Source organism: Tachypleus tridentatus, chromosome 9 (genome assembly GCF_004210375.1).
Source record: "Tachypleus tridentatus isolate NWPU-2018 chromosome 9, ASM421037v1, whole genome shotgun sequence".
NCBI classification, from domain to species: domain Eukaryota; kingdom Metazoa; phylum Arthropoda; class Merostomata; order Xiphosura; family Limulidae; genus Tachypleus; species Tachypleus tridentatus.
The window spans coordinates 164,064,256-164,084,959 of record NC_134833.1 but is presented as its reverse complement, the minus strand read 5'-3'; the positions used below and the strand labels follow the sequence as shown (position 1 = coordinate 164,084,959).

Below are 20,704 nucleotides of genomic sequence, written 5' to 3'. Positions count from 1 at the left end.
AACCTGATTGATCTGGTGCAGAGAACTAAGTAAAGTCAGTATAAATAGTGCAGTTTGAGTACTGCTCAGCTTCTACGTGATCCAGGGCAAGAGAAATGGTGTACAGTTCAGCAGTGAACACAGAAACTGTAGAAGGGATTTTGCGCAACCACCTAACCATACCAAACCATGACAGAGCCAACACAGTCAACTGTATAAACAGGAATGGAAGGATGGTTCAAAAGATGTTCAGCAAATAAGAGACAGTATTTCCAATTGGGAGTGTCTGCTTTTTTCAGATGACTAAAAGGCAGGCCATATTTGGGGACTGTAAGCCATGGTGGGATGGACCAGTGGATACAGCAATGTTCCAAGGGCAGACCAATTCATCCAACTGCACCTGAATATGAAGGCCAAGAGGAGTAATGGCAGATTGTCTGTTCCAAAAAAATATGGCCCACCGAAGAAGGGAAAACACAACCCCAGATGGGATGCTTTGGTAAGGAACTAAGTTTCAAAGCATACAGTAAAGACAATTGGAAAAGCAGAGGTGCAAAGAAGGTTCATGAGGCAATGTATAAGCTCTGAACTGGGGAGTGCAGAAAGCTCCAGTAGAGAGCTAAAGTTCTTGATGATGAATGGGATCCAGCCTCTTTGAGGATGAGGTCCTGGCAAAGCCATAAACCAGTCATCCATAGTAGAGTTTCAATCGAATAAGAGTGCATATATCTTTAGCATAAAACATCAGTCTGCTCCCCAAGTGGTAGAAGAGAGGGCACAGAGGATGTTCAGTGCTCTTGTACATTTGATCCATAGCTGCTTTATGTGGAGTATAAAGGTCAGCTTACAGTCAAAGATAAGCCCGAGAACTTTGTCTCAGGGACCACAGGCAGCACAACTTCACCGATATGCTGATATGGAGTTCAGGATGAGGGTGAATACCTCGTTGGTATCAAAAGTGCACCCAAACAAATTTACAGAGAAAGAAGTTAAAGCCGTTTGCTGTGGTCCACTTGAGTAAACGACTGAGGCAGTCTGTAGCTGCCGCTAAATATACCCTCATGTTTGATGACTGACATGAAATGTGAAAGTCTTTGACATAGAGTCCATTTGCAAAAGTAAGAGGGAGTTGTTCAGTGATGGCATTATCCTTATACTGAAAAGTGTGACACTCAAAACACAGCCATGAAGGACTCCAAGTTCCTGTAGAATAGAACGGGGAAGTGACAAACCCACACAAACTTGAAATCTCCTGTCTATTAACAAATACTTAATGAAAATGGGCGAATGGGCACATAACCCACATGGAGGTCACACAAATTACCATACCTCCATGTTGTATCATAAGCCTTCTCTATGATTAATGAATATTGATACAAGATGTTGTTGTTTGAGAAAGGCTTCTCTGATTGATGTTTCAAGTCAAATGAGGTGGTCCAGAGTGGAGTTCTGTCATTGAAACACACACTGGGTGAATGAGAGGAGGTTGTTTGATTCAAGGAACCAAACAAGATGAGTATTAACCATCCTCTCTAAGGTCTTACAGAGACAGCTCATCAATACAATTGGACAGTAATTTGAAGGAATCTTGGGATACTTCCCAGGCTTAGAGAAAGTTAGAACAATAACCGGGCACCAGGAAACAGGATAAACGTCCTCCTGCCAGATCCAGTTAAAACAGTCAGAAGAATAGCAAGAGAAGCAGGAGATAGATGGCATAGCATTTCATAGTGTACATCATCAAGCCCAACAGATGTACTACCAGAGCGATGAAGGGCCAGTTTGAATTCCACCAGCATAAAAGGATGATTATAGATATAGAGATGATCAGCTTGAAAGGAAAGAGGTTGATGGCTAAGAAAGTGGAGGAAGAAGCAGAAGTGCTAGCTACTCGGCAAAAGCTTTCACCTAAATTATCGGCAATGCTCCAGTTATCAGCTACTTCTTGCCCATCAAAAAGCAAGATCGGGAGGGGAACAGAATTATATTTCCACTGACCTTTAGAGTCTTGTCCCATATGACTTTGGAACTGACAGTAGAGGATATGCTGGTTGTGAACTTAATCCAAGATTCCTTCTGGCTTTGATGTCTTACCCACTGAGCATGTGCACAGGCTTGCTGGAAAGCAATGCAGTTGCGAGTGTGGGATACTCAAGAAAAGTATCCCAGGCCTGTTTTTGAGCCTTTCATTCCATTTGGCAGGCAGGATTCCACCATGGACGAGGATATTGTGAAAATGTGTTGAGCTTTTCAAAATACATTGAGCAGCTGCTTGTATAATTCAGTAGTCTATTGATGGCTTACACAAGATCAAGTTCTGTGAGGCAGTGAATGAGAGCCAGTTTGCATAATCTAGCTTCCACCTGAGCACGCTGGTCAGGCGGCATTTACCATGGCCAGTCACTCTCAAAATTACAGGAAAATGATCACAGCCTCATGGATTATTGTCAACCCTCCATGAAAAATAGGAGAATAATGAAGGAAAGCAAACTGAGAGATCAATAACAGTAAAGGACTAACTAGGTGCGTGAGAATAAGTAGAAGAACCAGTACTGAAAAGAAAAAGGTTGTGATCAGAGAGCACATACTCTATGGAGCAACCCCTCTTACAAATATCAACACCTCCCTAGAGGGGGGATGATGTCCATTAAAGTCCCCCAGGATTAAAAATGGAGATGGCAACTGTTTAATGAGAGCATCAAGGTCTGACTGATCATATGTCTTTCCAAGCGACAGGTAGAAAGAACAAACAGTGATGGTGTGACCCAAGGAAACACGGATGGCTCCAAGGGTGTGCCAGTGGCAAAGACAGGGTGGGAACATGCTGATTAACCAGCAGTGTCACACCTCCATGCACTCATCCATCACACAGCCTGTCATTTCTGTACAAAGAAAACTGCTGAAAGGTGACTGTATCAGCAGCTTTCAGAAATGTTTCCTGTAAGGAAAGACATACAGGATGGTAGGAAGCAATTAGTGATTTTGATGTGATCCAGATAACAAACATCGACAGTTCTATTGTATTAAGGTGGCCATTTTTTATTTATGTATAGGCGAACTGGGTGGACAACCCTTCTGTTTACAACCATGTTATTTTTCTTTACTGTCTTTATTCAAAGGAGCTCTATTGACCTCCATGGATCCTGCCCTGGGTCAAGTGAGCATGTCTTTGCTGTTTGAAGAGGATTCCAGCAACTGACGATGTGAATGAATGATCGTTTTGGATCTTGGGGTGGGAGAAGATGATGTACCCGAGGAAATGCCTGTACCAGAAAACAAATAAAGTGAATCTTGGGATTTGCTGGAATGTATGGTAGAGACAGAGATGGGTGTTGAAGCTGATTCATCAACTATTTTAATGATGGAAGTCAGAAGACTTTTCATTTGGTTTGAGAATGAATTTTTTGGATGCACAGAGAGATCCATCTGCACTAGTGCTGCAGTAGTGGAACAAATTGCAGCAGCATATGTCCAAGATAAAGTGGTAGACAGCAATCTATGATGATGAGAAAACCCACTTGTAGAGAAAATTATATTTTTACAAACAGCTAGTATGAGTAGAGAAGGCACTATGTGGAGGAGTGAACAACGTTTCAACCTTCTTTGTTCATCGTTAGGTTCACAAAGAAAGAAAGCGTTACTGACTAGTAGCTGACCACGTTTGAAGGTGGTTGTGTAAATAAGTGTAGGAATGTGGAGGGCATGCTTAGATGTTGGATATATTTATTAATGTAGGTATAAAATGTTCTTCTGGGCTTGAGTTGTTGTATAAGTAAGGCTTCTTTAATTTTGTATTTGTTTATGTTGTTTCTTTATTTAGTATTTGAGTGTTTTCTATGGTTATGTTGTGTTTATTTGACTTGCAGTGTTGAAAACGTGTGAAGGTGACTTTTATGTTCTTTGAATCTGGTTTCCATTTTATACTTGTTTCTCCAGTATAAAAGTCGTGGCAGTTATCACATTGTATTTTATAAATAATGTTGGTGTGGTGTTTGTCAGTGTAGTTTTTACATAGTATAGACCTCAGTTTTGTGCCTGGTTTTTGAATAAATTTGGTATTAACTAGAATGTCATATTTTGTTATTAGTTATTGCCAAATGTTTTATCTTTCTGATGTTGGGAATATATGGTACAGCAGTATATGGTTTCGTGAGTTTTAATTCGTGATATATTTACCTTTGTTATTTGATTTTGCTTCTTATCTTGGAGTGTGTGGGTATAATGTTTTCTAGAGTTTGTGGAGGAGACTTATTGATGTTGATGAAGTATTGTTTTATTGTGTCTAATTTGTCATTAATTTTATCTGGTGAGCATAGTTTTATGGCTGTTTATTTGGTTTCTTTGTATGTTGAGTTTTGTTTTGTTTCACGCTGCTGAGTCCCAAGGAATGTATAGTCCAGTATGGATGATTTTTCGAACGATTCCTGTTTCAAATTGTGTATCGGTTCTTGTAATTTTAAGGTTAAGCATTTCTTAATCCACACTGAGGGTTTTAAAAAAAAGGAACAGTCAGCATGAAGTGATCTAAAAGGTAAGTATGCAGCCTATGGGTAGGATAAGGCATGCAGCCGATGGGTAGGGTAAGGCAAGCAGCCGATGGGTAGGGTAAGGCAAGCAGCCGATGGGTAGGGTAAGGCAACCTAATCCCATCATTTAATTGTAAGGCAAATTAATCAACATTAGCTCATATACCAGGAAAGGGAGGAAAACAATACGTATCAGCTAGGTCCTTGTCAGTCTGAAGAGGCTTAGCCTGTTTGGGAGGAACTGAGGCAAAGTCCAGAGACAAAGGCTGGGTCTTGTAACATTCAATTCAATCTCCCAGCAGATAAACACAAATAAACACATCATCAGACTACTCTCACTTCAGACCTGAGAAGAGTACACTAGTCTGGTGTGACTCCTAGAAAGGTAACGTGAACTTTAGAATTGACAGTAAAGAAGAATCTGTCAAAATCTAGTGGTGTAAAAGAATGACTGATAAAAATTTGGAAGTAAAGTAACTGTCTGAATGAAAGCTAAATAAATTAAAGAAAACCAACTTGTAAGAAAACTTAAGCTGTACAGGGATCGTGAAACAAACAAGAAGCACACCTGAATACAAGTGCTGCCATACAAGAAGCACACCTGAATACAAGTGCTGCCATACAAGAAGCACACCTGAATACAAGTGCTGCCAAACAAGAAGCACACCTGAATACAAGTGCTGCCATACAAGAAGCAGCACCTGAATACAAGTGCTTTGCCATACAAGAAGCACACCTGAATACAAGTGCTGCTAAACAAGAAGCACACCTGAATACAAGTGCTGCCAAACAAGAAGCACACCTGAATACAAGTGTTGCCAAACAAAAAAAAAGCACACCTGAATACAAGTGTTGCCATACAAGAAGCACACCTGAATACAAGTGCAGCCAAACAAGAAGCACACCTGAATACAAGCAAGTTGCAAACAAGAAGCACACCTGAATACAAGTGCTGCCAAACAAGAAGCACACCTGAATACAAGTGCTGCCAAACAAGAAGCACACCTGAATACAAGTGCTGCCAAACAAGAAGCACACCTGAATACAAGTGCTGCCATACAAGAAGGACACACCTGAATATAAGCACTGCCAAACAAAGAGCAACAGTTTGAAGAAAAATATAGAGAGGAGTCACGCGTGACCGACGCCACACTTCTTATGGTGAAGTGATGCGTGATGGTTTGCACGTGACCACGTCACACTTCTTATGGTGAAGTGATGCGTGATGGTTTGCATTAGAAACATGTTGAAATATTTCAATTCCAAAAGGGAGGAGCAAAAGGCTTGTGGAATGTGTAGAGAAAATCACATATACAGGGCAACACTGAACAAAGATAGCTAATTTTGTTAGAGGAGATTAGTACTGTATTGGAAATAAATAGTAAACAAAAACTATTAAACACAATAAAAATACACAATGTTAAGATACTGAACAATAAAGTTGTTTTCACTTTATCTCCACATAAATGCTGTGTAATTTAGTTTACAAAACATTCAAAACAGTAAAACCACACACACACACACAATATTGACAAATTGCACAATAAAGTTTATTTATTCTTTATATATGGGGTCAGGTGATGTGACAAATCTTTTAACCACCAGTTTCCATACTGTAACCTTCAATACAGCATGTGTACCTTTAACTTCAGCAAGCTTTCAATAATAATAAGTATTTTGTACAAAATAAATCTTTTAATTATATATTTTTTATTAAAGATTTGTCTGTGACTGTACTCACAATATCAAATGTGTTTTTTCACTCTCAATTTGTCTGATTTTGTAAGCACTATAAAAAACATGAAATAAATCTAAATTAGAGTTACATTTTGTATATCATAAATATCAGTTGTTTAGTTATTTTAAATCATTTATTACCCTTTCATTCACATCTAGCTAATAATCCTGCCACATTAGTTGTAAATAACTTACAAAGCACATTGCTCACATTACCATATTACATGAGACACATGAGCATACCCTGTGAATAATTTTTATCATTATTTTTTGCCATTACCTCATTTCATTATCTGAGCTCAAGTTTCTATTTTTCTGCATTTTGGTTACCTTTATGAAAATAAATAAAACATTTACATGAAAAACAAAAAATATAGTAATTACCTTTCATCTTCTGCTTACATGCTATTGGTTGCTAATGAATTTAAGCCTACTTTTGTTTTTTATAATGATGGTACTATCACACTAGATATTTGTACATAAATAATGCATCTAAGAATACAGAATAATAACATACACAAACCAATGCCATGTAACTGTCATAATTTATCTACAAAATCCTTAAAATGATTCTATAACTTTCTCAACCTGAGCATTATGTTAGTAACTGAAGAAACCACAGCCAATATTATGTACTGAAAACACAGCATTTAATGGATTAAAGCTGTCTTTCTGTACTGAAAACACAGCATTTAATGGATTAAAGCTGTCTTTCTGTACTGAAAACACAGCATTTAATGGATTAAAGCTGTCTTTCTGTACTGAAAACACAGCATTTAATGGATTAAAGCTGTCTTTCTGTACTGAAAACACAGCATTTAATGGATTAAAGCTGTCTTTCTGTTCCAAAAACACACCATTTAATGGATTAAAGGTGTCTTTCTGTTCTGAAAACACACCATTTAATGGATTAAAGCTGTCTTTCTGTACTGAAAACACAGCATTTAATGGATTAAAGCTGTCTTTCTGTTCTGAAAACACAGCATTTAATGGATTAAAACTGTCTCTCTATTAGTTAGAAATGACTTATCAAAAGAAAGGCAGAGCAAATTACTGACAATTTATAAAAAAGAAAAGTTGACAGGTGGGTCAATCAAATGGGTTTGATTATCTAGTTTATGTCTTTCTAAACAAACAAGGTTATAAAAATTAGACTTTGCCTCAATCTTATCTATGTTACAATGAGCAATTAACATTAAACTTCATGCTTCAGAGACCTGTATTAAATAAACTAGAAAGTGGGTAAGACCTAGGAAACAAAGTTTTGATCCTGAAACAAAGAAAGAGTGAAGAATTATTCAAGTATTTCATTTTTAAAACTACGAATGAATATAATATTAAAATTTGATTTATTAGCCACACTGTGATGCCAACATTACCAATATATATTGATAATAAAGTAGTGCGATTTAATTTTGAACCTAACTCTGTAAAAGATAAAGACGTGCACACTTTGACAAGTGGATTAATATTTTATCCGTACACAAGCACCACCTAAGTTAGTTAACAAAGAATTCATATCATTTACAGTTCTTGGTCGGTCACAATGTCAAGTTTTTAGTTTGTAAATGAAACATTAGTTAACCCTAAAACAACAGATTTGTGAAATATTTATAATACATTTCACACAAATATTATAATAATTTATAGATTTGATAAAATAATAATTATTAAACAAAATCACATAATTGCACCTCTATTACAAACAAGTATTATATAGATGATGTATTAATGAGATGAAAGAAAACAATGCACATCCAAGTAAGCAAAATTTTTTTGCCTTATCTATTTACCATAAAAAAAAAACATTGGCTTATATGTTCATTCAAACAGTTTTGTGCCAAACTCCTTCAAACATAACCTTGTTCAATAGCTTCTAACCATTGCCTATCTGTTCTCACAACTTCTGTCTTTAATCAAAATTTTCTAAAATTTATAAGATATTACAAAGTTGTCTCCCAGTTTCTTACAACTTTATCATATGAACATTAAAAAACAAAAACAGAACCTATCCTCAAAATATCCACTAATTTTTATCACTCCTTTCATAGCCAAACAAAAGTTTTAAACTGAAATTCAAAAAAATAATCAAAACATACTAATTACAAATTAAACTATGTTTAGTAAATACATCAACATGTTGAATTAAAAATATGTTTAAAACCAAAGACATTCTATCTATTCCTATGTAGTTGTGAGTCATATATGTGTACTTAAACGCATAGGAATTTTGGCTAGAAACAGATGTAAGCTAACTAATCCACGTCTTAAATCTGACTACACAGTCATAATAACATCCACCCAAACTTCTAGAAAACTTTGAAATTCCTGACTTCAGAACCATAGATTACAAAAACTCTTTATTAAAGAAAGTCTTTCATTTTTAATGATCACCCAACACTAAATAATATCACCTTTACTCTTAATGTAATCAATTCTAGATCCTCATAGCATATTATTATTATTGAATGTTATTATTTTAAACATACTGTGTTTATATTTAAGCCTTTCTTTGTAATGGTCTCTCTTAAAAATGTTATTTACTAAACATGTATCCCACACATTTTACTATATATTACATTATATTGTTACCTATTTAAATTTGTACCTCCTAAACTTCCACTTAGATATGAATAATAATTTCCATGATATTTTCTACTCTACACATTTTAAATGCACACACCTTTCGGTAGCCCTTCTGGGGAGGTCGAAATACTTGTGTTTGTTCGTCCACAGTTACTGAGGAATGTAGAGGAAGAATCCACCATCTAGTTAAAGAAAAACTTTGAAGGTATTATTCTCATCATAAGAACATCAATCTTTCAATATATGAGGAAATAATAACAATAAAAAAGTTAAAATATACTTCACTTTGTTGTTAAACCACAATTCACTAGCAGAAATTCACACCAAGGACGTGTAAGAAACAAAAACAGTTTACATGTGGCATGTTTCTAAAAGTACAGTCTATATATACATACAAAAACAGTTTACATGTGGCATGTTTCTAAAAGTACAGTCTATATATACATACAAAAACAGTTTACATGTGGCATGTTTCTAAAAGTACAGTCTATATACACATACAAAAACAGTTTACATGTGGCATGTTTCTAAAAGTACAGTCTATATACACATACAAAAACAGTTTACATGTGGCATGTTTCTAAAAGTACAGTCTATATACACATACAAAAACAGTTTACATGTGGCATGTTTCTAAAAGTACAGTCTATATACACATACAAAAACAGTTTACATGTGGCATGTTTCTAAAAGTACAGTCTAAATATACATACAAAAACAGTTTACATGTGGCATGTTTCTAAAAGTACAGTCTAAATATACATACAAAAACAGTTTACATGTGGCATGTTTCTAAAAGTACAGTCTAAATATACATACAAAAACAGTTTACATGTGGCATGTTTCTAAAAGTAGTCTAAATATACATACAAAAACAGTTTACATGTGGCATGTTTCTAAAAGTACAGTTTATATATACATACAAAAACAGTTTACATGTGGCATGTTTCTAAAAGTACAGTCTATATATACATACAAAAACATTTACATGTGGCATGTTTCTAAAAGTACAGTCTAAATATACATACAAAAACAGTTTACATGTGGCATGTTTCTAAAAGTACAGTCTATATATACATACAAAAACAGTTTACATGTGGCATGTTTCTAAAAGTACAGTCTATATATACATACAAAAACAGTTTACATGTGGCATGTTTCTAAAAGTACAGTCTATATATACATACAAAAACAGTTTACATGTCGCATGTTTCTAAAAGTACAGTCTATATATACATACAAAAACAGTTTACATGTCGCATGTTTCTAAAAGTACAGTATATATATACATACAAAAACAGTTTACATGTGGCATGTTTCTAAAAGTACAGTCTATATACACACACAAAAAACAGTTTACATGTGGCATGTTTCTAAAAGTACAGTCTATATATATACATTAAAAACAGTTTACATGTGGCATGTTTCTAAAAGTACAGTCTATATACACATACAAAAACAGTTTACATGTGGCATGTTTCTAAAAGTAGTCTATATATACATACAAAACAGTTTACATGTGGCATGTTTCTAAAAGCAACAGTCTATATATACATACAAAAAACAGTTTACATGTGGCATGTTTCTAAAAGTAGTCTATATACATACAAAACAGTTTACATGTGGCATGTTTCTAAAAGTACAGTCTAAATATATATACAAAAAACAGTTTACATGTGGCATGTTTCTAAAAGTACAGTCTAAACATACATACACAAAAACAGTTTACATGTGGCATGTTTCTAAAGTAGTCTAAATATACATACAAAACAGTTTACCGCATGGCATGTTTCTAAAAGTACAGTCTATATATACATACAAAACATTTTTATGTGGCATGTTTCTAAAGTACAGTCTATATATACATACAAAACAGTTTACATGTGGCATGTTTCTAAAGTACAGTCTATATATACATACAAAAACAGTTTACATGTGGCATGTTTCTAAAAGTACAGTCTAAATATACATACATAAAAACAGTTTACATGTGGCATGTTTCTAAAAAGTACAGTCTAAATATACATACAAAACAGTTTACATGTGGCATGTTTCTAAAAGTACAGTCTAAATATACATACAAAACAGTTTACATGTGGCATGTTTCTAAAAGTACAGTCTAAATATACATACAAAACAGTTTACATGTGGCATGTTTCTAAAAGTAGTCTAAATATACATACAAAAACAGTTTACATGTGGCATGTTTCTAAAAGTACAGTCTATATATACATACAAAAACAGTTTACATGTGGCATGTTTCTAAAAGTACAGTCTATATATACATACAAAAACAGTTTACATGTGGCATGTTTCTAAAAGTACAGTCTAAATATACATACAAAAACAGTTTACATGTGGCATGTTTCTAAAAGTACAGTCTATATATACATACAAAAACAGTTTACATGTGGCATGTTTCTAAAAGTACAGTCTATATACACATACAAAAACAGTTTACATGTGGCATGTTTCTAAAAGTACAGTCTATATACACATACAAAAACAGTTTACATGTGGCATGTTTCTAAAAGTACAGTCTAAATATACATACAAAAACAGTTTACATGTGACATGTTTCTAAAAGTACAGTCTATATATACATACAAAAACAGTTTACATGTGACATGTTTCTAAAAGTACAGTCTATATATACATACAAAAACAGTTTACATGTGACATGTTTCTAAAAGTACAGTCTATATATACATACAAAAACAGTTTACATGTGACATGTTTCTAAAAGTACAGTCTATATATACATACAAAAAATAGTTTAAAAATATTCATAGAGAAAGAAGAGTTAGTATTTGGGGTCAGAATTTCAACATAAAGAAAATAATAAATACACTGTTATATGAAGAATAGATGCTCTGTTCAGTTTATCATAATGATAAGAACATACTGTAATGATCTGTTTAGTTTTATCATGATAATAATAATAACATACTGTAATGCTCTGTTTAGTTTATCATAATGATAACAACATACTGTAATGCTCTGTTTAGTTTATCATAATGATAACAACATACTGTAATGATCTGTTTAATTTTATCATAATAATAATATACCATAATGATCTGTTTAGTTTTTATTATAATAATAAGAACATTATATTGTAATGACTTGTTTAGTTTTATCATGATAATAAGAACATTATATTGTAATGATTTGTTTAGTTTTATCACAATAATAATATTATACTGTAATGATCTGTTTAGTTTTATCATAATAATAAGAACATTACACTGTAATGCTCTGTTTAGATTTATCACAATAATAAGAATATTATACTGTAATGATCTGTTTAGTTTTATCACAATAATGAGAACATTATACTGTAAGATGTTTAGTTTTATCATAATGATAAGAACATTATACCGTAATAATCTGTTTAGCTTTTTATCATAATAATAATAATAATAATAATAATATACCATGATGATCTGTTTAGTTTTATTATAATAATAAAAACATTATACCGTAATGATCTGTTTAGTTTTATCATGATAATAAAAACATTATATTTTAATGATTTGTTTAGTTTTATCATGATAATAAAAACATTACGAGGGCTGTTCAAAAAATACGCGGACTGTTTGAATTGCGCGGCTCCAGTTGGTTCCAGGGGAATCCGCTTGGTGTCGCTAGGTTTGCACAGATCAGCTGATTACGACACCATTTCCCGATCGCAGATATCTTCATTTGTGTATTAGCTACGTGGTTTTAAGTGAAGTGCGATTTTTTCGTTTGGCGGATTTCAGAATGAATGACCTGAAGGAGCAACAACTTGCTGTGAAATTTTGTGTTAAACTTGGAAAATCTGCAACTGAAACTTTTGCTATGCTTAACACGGCTTACGGTGATGTTGCTATGAAACGTAAGGCATGTTTCAAGTGGCATGAACGTTTTAAGGATGGTCGACAGTCCATTGAAGATGATGAGCGTCCTGGACGTCCTTCCACGTCAACTGACGACCCACACGTCAACAAAATCAACACCCTGGTGCAAGCAAATCGACGTCTGACAGTCAGGGAGCTTACTGAAGAGTGTGGGATATCAGTTGGATCTTGTTACGAGATTTTCACCGAAAAATTGAAGATGCACCGCGTTGCTGCGAAATTCAGCCCTCAGAACTCGCGAGTTTTTGGCCAAACACTCGATCACTGTTCTTCCCCATCCCCCCTACTAACCTGACCTTGCTCCTTGCAACTTTTCTTGTTTCCCAAACTCAAAAGACCCTTGAAAGGAAGAAGATTTGAGACGATTCCCGAGATTAAAACAAATGCCACGAAGGAGCTGGAGGACATTACAAAAGAAGCGTACCAGGACTGTTTCAACAAGTGGAAACACGTTGGGATAAGTGTGTGCGTTGGGAAGAGAGTACTTTGAAGGGGTCCCAGACCCATAAATTCTAAATAAGGTACATTTTGTTTTATGACGTCAGTTCGCGTATTTTTTGAACAGACCTAGTATATTGTAATGATTTGTTTAGTTTTATCATGAAAATAAGAACATTATACTGTAATGTTCTATTTAGTTTTATTATAATAATAAAAACATTATATTGTAATGAGTTGTTTAGTTTTATCATGATAATAAGAACATTATATTGTAATGATTTGTTTAGTTTTATCATAATAATAAGAACATTATACTGTAATGATCTGTTTAGTTTTATCATAATAATAACATCATACTGTAATGATCTATTTAGTTTTATCATAATAATAATAACATGCTCCTACTTTCTAGCATGCATTTCTTCCCTCAGTTTTTCTTCCATCTCACCAATTTCGAAGTAACCTTAATAAAGAAACGATTAAATTGTAATCTACAAAACAGTAAACTTTAACCACTAATTGTTTTATATCTATTGCCTACTTTATAGATGTTCATTTCACCACCATAAAACTTAATTAAAATTCTACATACATTTGTTTTCCCTCACTATAAACCTTGGTTTTTCAATCAAAATCTGTCTTTCACTGAGAAAAAAAGGTTAATAGAGCACACTTAAAAAACAAGTTGCATCAAACCTAGCTCATGAGTTATTTATATTATTCAATATGGTCTGACAAACTTACAGGATGGTGAAGAAATAACATTACCTTCAAAAACAATGCTCATACAGCAAAACTACTAAAGAACAGCAAAAGGACAGGAAGTCAAAAAGAGAGCAAGACGTCAAGAAGAAGGCAGGAAGAGAACAAGACGTCAAGAAGAAGGCAGGAAGAGAACAAGACATCAAGAAGAAGGCAGGAAGGAACAAGACGTCAAGAAGAAGGCAGGAAGGGAACAAGACGTCAAGAAGAAGGCAGGAAGGGAACAAGACGTCAAGAAGAAGGCAGGAAGGGAACAAGACGTCAAGAAGAAGGCAGGAAGGGAACAAGACGTCAAGAAGAAGGCAGGATGTAGACAAAACATCATGAAGAAGAAAAACAACATTTTCCACAAAAAAAAATATCCAAAGTAAAACGTGTAGCACAACAGCAAAAATAAAACGCTATCTGATAGGGATGCCTAATCCTTGCTGTTACCAATAAAGTGTGTCTAATCCACGCTGTTACCCATAAGAATAACTATCCCACTCTGTTACCTGATAAGTGCATCTAACCCATTCTATAATCCAGTAGGAGTGTATAATTCATAATGTTACATGCTAACATCTGTTACACTCCAGTATCTCATAAGAACATCTAGTACCCATTAAAAATATGTAATCCACACTGATACCCACTAAAAATATGTACACCAGACTATTACTGATCACCTGACACAAATTAAAAGAAACTTTAAACCTCGAATTCCCAATATTGAACAATGTCCATTTTTTTAAAATTTATTTTATGATAAAAATCAATAGCATGACAACAATATTTGACCAATGCAGTATCCTGATAAAAAACATTTAAACAACACAGTATCCTAATAGGAAGCATTTAACTAACACAGAAATAGAATTACCTGGTAGAAAAATAAGGACTGCTCCTCTTCTAAAAGGTAGACCTCCATCTTGAACAGCTCTAAACAGAAAATACAATAAGAATACCTTAACCAGTGTGAAACATAAGTGAACTAAATATCTGTATGTTTCTCAAACTTCTAATAAATAACATTTAAACTTTTGTAATTAGTACCATACAAAAATTGTATCTGCTATAGGTATTAGTAAACCAACATAACAGCTGTCATAGTTATTAGTAAAAGGATGTTATATCTGTCATAGACATTAATAAACTGACATAAAACCTGCCCTATATATCAATAAACTAACGTAAATCCTGTCATTGGTATTAGTAAACCGACATAACACACAGATATTAGTAAACCAATATAACTACAAGAGCATGTATATTTAACATTAACATGGTTTTATGATAGCCCACATATAACTACAACATTTACAGTCAACACTAACATGAGTTTAATAATAACCCACATATAACTACAAAATTTACAGTAAACACTAACATGGGTTTAATGATAACCCACATATAACTACAACATTTACAGTCAACACTAACATGGGTTTTATGATAGCCCACATATAACTACAACATTTACAGACAACACTAACATGGGTTTAATGATAACCCACATATAACTAACATTTACAGTCAACACTAACATGGGTTTAATGATAACCCACATATAACTACAACATTTATAGTCAACACTAACATGGGTATAATGATAACCCACATATAACTACAACATTTACAGTCAACACTAATATGGGTTTAATGATAACCCACATATAACTAACATTTACAGTCAACACTAACATGGGTTTAATGATAACCCACATATAACTACAACATTTAGTCAACACTAACACAGGTTTAATAATAACCCACATATAACTACAACATTTAGTCAACACTAACACAGGTTTAATGATAACCCACATATAACTACAACATTTAGTCAACACTAACACAGGTTTAATGATAACCCACATATAACTACAACATTTAGTCAACACTAACACAGGTTTAATGATAACCCACATATAACTACAAAATTTACAGTCAACACTAACATGGGTTTAATGATAACCCACATATAACTACAAAATTTACAGTCAACACTAACATGGGTTTAATGATAACCCACATATAACTACAACATTTACAGTCAACGCTAACACGGGTTTAATGATAACCCACATATAACTACAACATTTACAGTCAACACTAACATGGGTTTAATGATAACCCACATATAACTAACATTTACAGTCAACACTAACATGGGTTTAATGATAACCCACAAATAACTACAACATTTACAGTCAACGCTAACACGGGTTTAATGATAACCCACATATAACTACAACATTTAGTCAACACTAACACAGGTTTAATGATAACCCACATATAACTACAAAATATACAGTCAACACTAACATGGGTTTAATGATAACCCACATATAACTAACATTTACAGTCAACACTAACATGGGTTTAATGATAACCCACATGTAACTACAACATTTATAGTCAACACTAACATGGGTTTAATGATAACCCACATATAACTACAACATTTATAGTCAACACTAATATGGGTTTAATGATAACCCACATATAACTACAACATTTACAGTCAACACTAACACAGGTTTAATGATAACCCACATATAACTACAACATTTAGTCAACACTAACACAGGTTTAATGATAACCCACATTTAACTACAACATTTAGTCAACACTAACACAGGTTTAATGATAACCCACATATAACTACAAAATTTACAGTCAACACTAACATGGGTTTAATGATAACCCACATATAACTACAACATTTACAGTAAACACTAACACAGGTTTAATCAGTGATGACGAGAAACCCACTTGTTGAGAAATTTATATGCAAAAACGGCTCGTTTGGGCTGAGAAAACACTTTACATAGAAGGTCGAAACGTTGTTCGCTCTTCTATGTAAAGTGTTTTCTCAGCCCAAACGAGCCGTTTTTGCATATAAACTAACACAGGTTTAATGATAACCCACATATAACTACAACATTTAGTCAACACTAACACAGGTTTAATGATAACCCACATATAACTACAAAATTTACAGTCAACACTAACATGGGTTTAATGATAACCCACATATAACTAACATTTACAGTCAACACTAACATGGGTTTAATGATAACCCACATGTAACTACAACATTTATAGTCAACGCTAACATGGGTTTAATGATAACCCACATGTAACTACAACATTTATAGTCAACGCTAACATGGGTTTAATGATATCCCACATATAACTAAAACATTTATAGTCAACACTAACATGGGTTTAATGATAACCCACATATAACTACAACATATATAGTCAACACTAACATGGGTTTAATGATATCCCACATATAACTACAACATTTATAGTCAACACTAACATGGGTTTAATGATAACCCACATATAACTACAACATTTATAGTCAACACTAACATGGGTTTAATGATAACCCACATATAACTACAACATTTATAGTCAACACTAACATGGGTTTAATGATAACCCACATATAACAACAACATTTACAGTCAACACTAACATGGGTTTAATGATAACCCACATATAACTAACATTTACAGTCAACACTAACATGGGTTTAATGATAACCCACATGTAACTAACATTTACAGTCAACACTAACATGGGTTTAATGATAACCCACATGTAACTACAACATTTACAGTCAACACTAACATGGGTTTAATGATAACCCACATATAACTACAAAATTTACAGTCAACACTAACATGGGTTTAATGATAACCCACATATAACAAACATTTATAGTCAACACTAACATGGGTTTAATGATAACCCACATATAACTACAACATTTATAGTCAACACTAACATGGGTTTAATGATAACCCACATATAACTACAACATATATAGTCAACACTAACATGGGTTTAATGATATCCCACATATAACTACAACATTTATAGTCAACACTAACATGGGTTTAATGATAACCCACATATAACTACAACATTTATAGTCAACACTAATATGGGTTTAATGATAACCCACATATAACTAACATTTACAGTCAACACTAACATGGGTTTACTGATAACCCACATATAACTACAACATTTAGTCAACACTAACACAGGTTTAATGATAACCCACATATAACTACAAAATTTACAGTCAACACTAACACGGGTTTAATGATAACCCACATATAACTAACATTTACAGTCAACACTAACACGGGTTTAATGATAACCCACATGTAACTACAACATTTATAGTCAACACTAACATGGGTTTAATGATATCCCACATTTAACTACAACATTTATAGTCAACACTAACATGGGTTTAATGATAACCCACATATAACTACAACATTTATAGTCAACACTAACATGGATTTAATGATAACCCACATATAACTACAACATTTATAGTCAACACTAACATGGGTTTAATGATAACCCACATATAACTACAACATTTATAGTCAACACTAACATTGGTTTAAAGATATCCACATATAACTACAACATTTATAGTCAACACTAACATGGGTTTAATGATAACCCACATATAACTACAACATTTACAGTCAACACTAATATGGGTTTAATGATAACCCACATATAACTACAACATTTATAGTCAACACTAACATGGGTTTAAAGATATCCCACATATAACTACAACATTTATAGTCAACACTAACATGGGTTTAATGATAACCCACATATAACTACAACATTTACAGTCAACACTAACATGGGTTTAATGATAACCCACATATAACTACAACATTTATAGTCAACACTAACATGGGTTTAATGATAACCCACATATAACTACAACATTTATAGTCAACACTAACATGGGTTTAATGATAACCCACATATAACTACAACATTTATAGTCAACACTAATATGGGTTTAATGATAACCCACATATAACTACAACATTTACAGTCAACACTAACACAGGTTTAATGATAACCCACATATAACTACAACATTTAGTCAACACTAACACAGGTTTAATGATAACCCACATATAACTACAACATTTAGTCAACACTAACACAGGTTTAATGATAACCCACATATAACTACAACATTTACAGTAAACACTAACACAGGTTTAATGATAACCCACATATAACGACAACATTTAGTCAACACTAACATGGGTTTAATGATAACCCACATATAACTACAACATTTACAGTAAACACTAACACAGGTTTAATGATAACCCACATATAACGACAACATTTAGTCAACACTAACACAGGTTTAATGATAACCCACATATAACTACAAAATTTACAGTCAACACTAACATGGGTTTAATGATAACCCACATATAACTAACATTTACAGTCAACACTAACATGGGTTTAATGATAACCCACATATAACTAACATTTACAGTCAACACTAACATGGGTTTAATGATAACCCACATATAACTAACATTTACAGTCAACACTAACATGGGTTTAATGATAACCCACATGTAACTACAACATTTATAGTCAACGCTAACATGGGTTTAATGATATCCCACATATAACTACAACATTTATAGTCAACACTAACATGGGTTTAATGATAACCCACATATAACTACAACATATATAGTCAACACTAACATGGGTTTAATGATATCCCACATATAACTACAACATTTATAGTCAACACTAACATGGGTTTAATGATAACCCACATATAACTACAACATATATAGTCAACACTAACATGGGTTTAATGATATCCCACATATAACTACAACATTTATAGTCAACACTACATGGGTTTAATGATAACCCACATATAACTACAACATTTACAGTCAACACTAACATGGGTTTAATGATAACCCACATATAACTACAACATTTATAGTCAACACTAACATGGGTCTAATGATAACCCACATATAACTACAACATTTACAGTCAACACTAACATGGGTTTAATGATAACCCACATATAACTACAACATTTATAGTCAACACTAACATGGGTTTAATGATAACCCACATATAACTACAACATTTATAGTCAACACTAATATGGGTTTAATGATAACCCACATATAACTACAACATTTACAGTCAACACTAACACAGGTTTAATGATAACCCACATATAACTACAACATTTAGTCAACACTAACACAGGTTTAATGATAACCCACATATAACTACAACATTTAGTCAACACTAACACAGGTTTAATGATAACCCACATATAACTACAACATTTAGTCAACACTAACACAAGTTTAATGATAACCCACATATAACTACAAAATTTACAGTCAACACTAACATGGGTTTAATGATAACCCACATATAACTAACATTTACAGTCAACACTAACATGGGTTTAATGATAACCCACATGTAACTACAACATTTATAGTCAACACTAACATGGGTTTAATGATAACCCACATATAACTACAACATTTACAGTCAACACTAACATGGGTTTAATGATAACCCACATATAACTAACATTTACAGTCAACACTAACATGGGTTTAATGATAACTCACATGTAACTACAACATTTACAGTCAACACTAACATGGGTTTAATGATAACCCACATATAACTACAAAATTTACAGTCAACACTAACATGGGTTTAATGATAACCCACATATAACTAACATTTACAGTCAACACTAACATGGGTTTAATAACCCACATATAACTACAAAATTTACAGTCAACACTAACACAGGTTTAATGATAACCCACATATAACTACAACATTTATAGTCAACACTAACATGGGTTTAATGATAACCCACATATAACTACAAGATATATAGTCAACACTAACATG

The 20,704-nt window shown here is 33.3% G+C and overlaps 1 protein-coding gene across 1 annotated transcript in view; it reads right to left on the bottom strand.

Annotated features, from left to right (window-relative positions):
- Positions 1–20,704, bottom strand: part of LOC143227560 (ATP-dependent RNA helicase TDRD9-like) — a 136,040-nt gene that overhangs the window by 55,848 nt on the left and 59,488 nt on the right. Inside the window, exons 8-10 of the mRNA XM_076458992.1 lie at positions 14,796–14,854; positions 13,577–13,634; positions 8,926–9,010 (exon numbers count right to left, since the gene is read on the bottom strand). Coding sequence (XP_076315107.1) covers positions 8,926–9,010; positions 13,577–13,634; positions 14,796–14,854 — 202 coding nt within the window. The remainder of the gene's footprint in view (positions 1–8,925; positions 9,011–13,576; positions 13,635–14,795; positions 14,855–20,704) is intronic.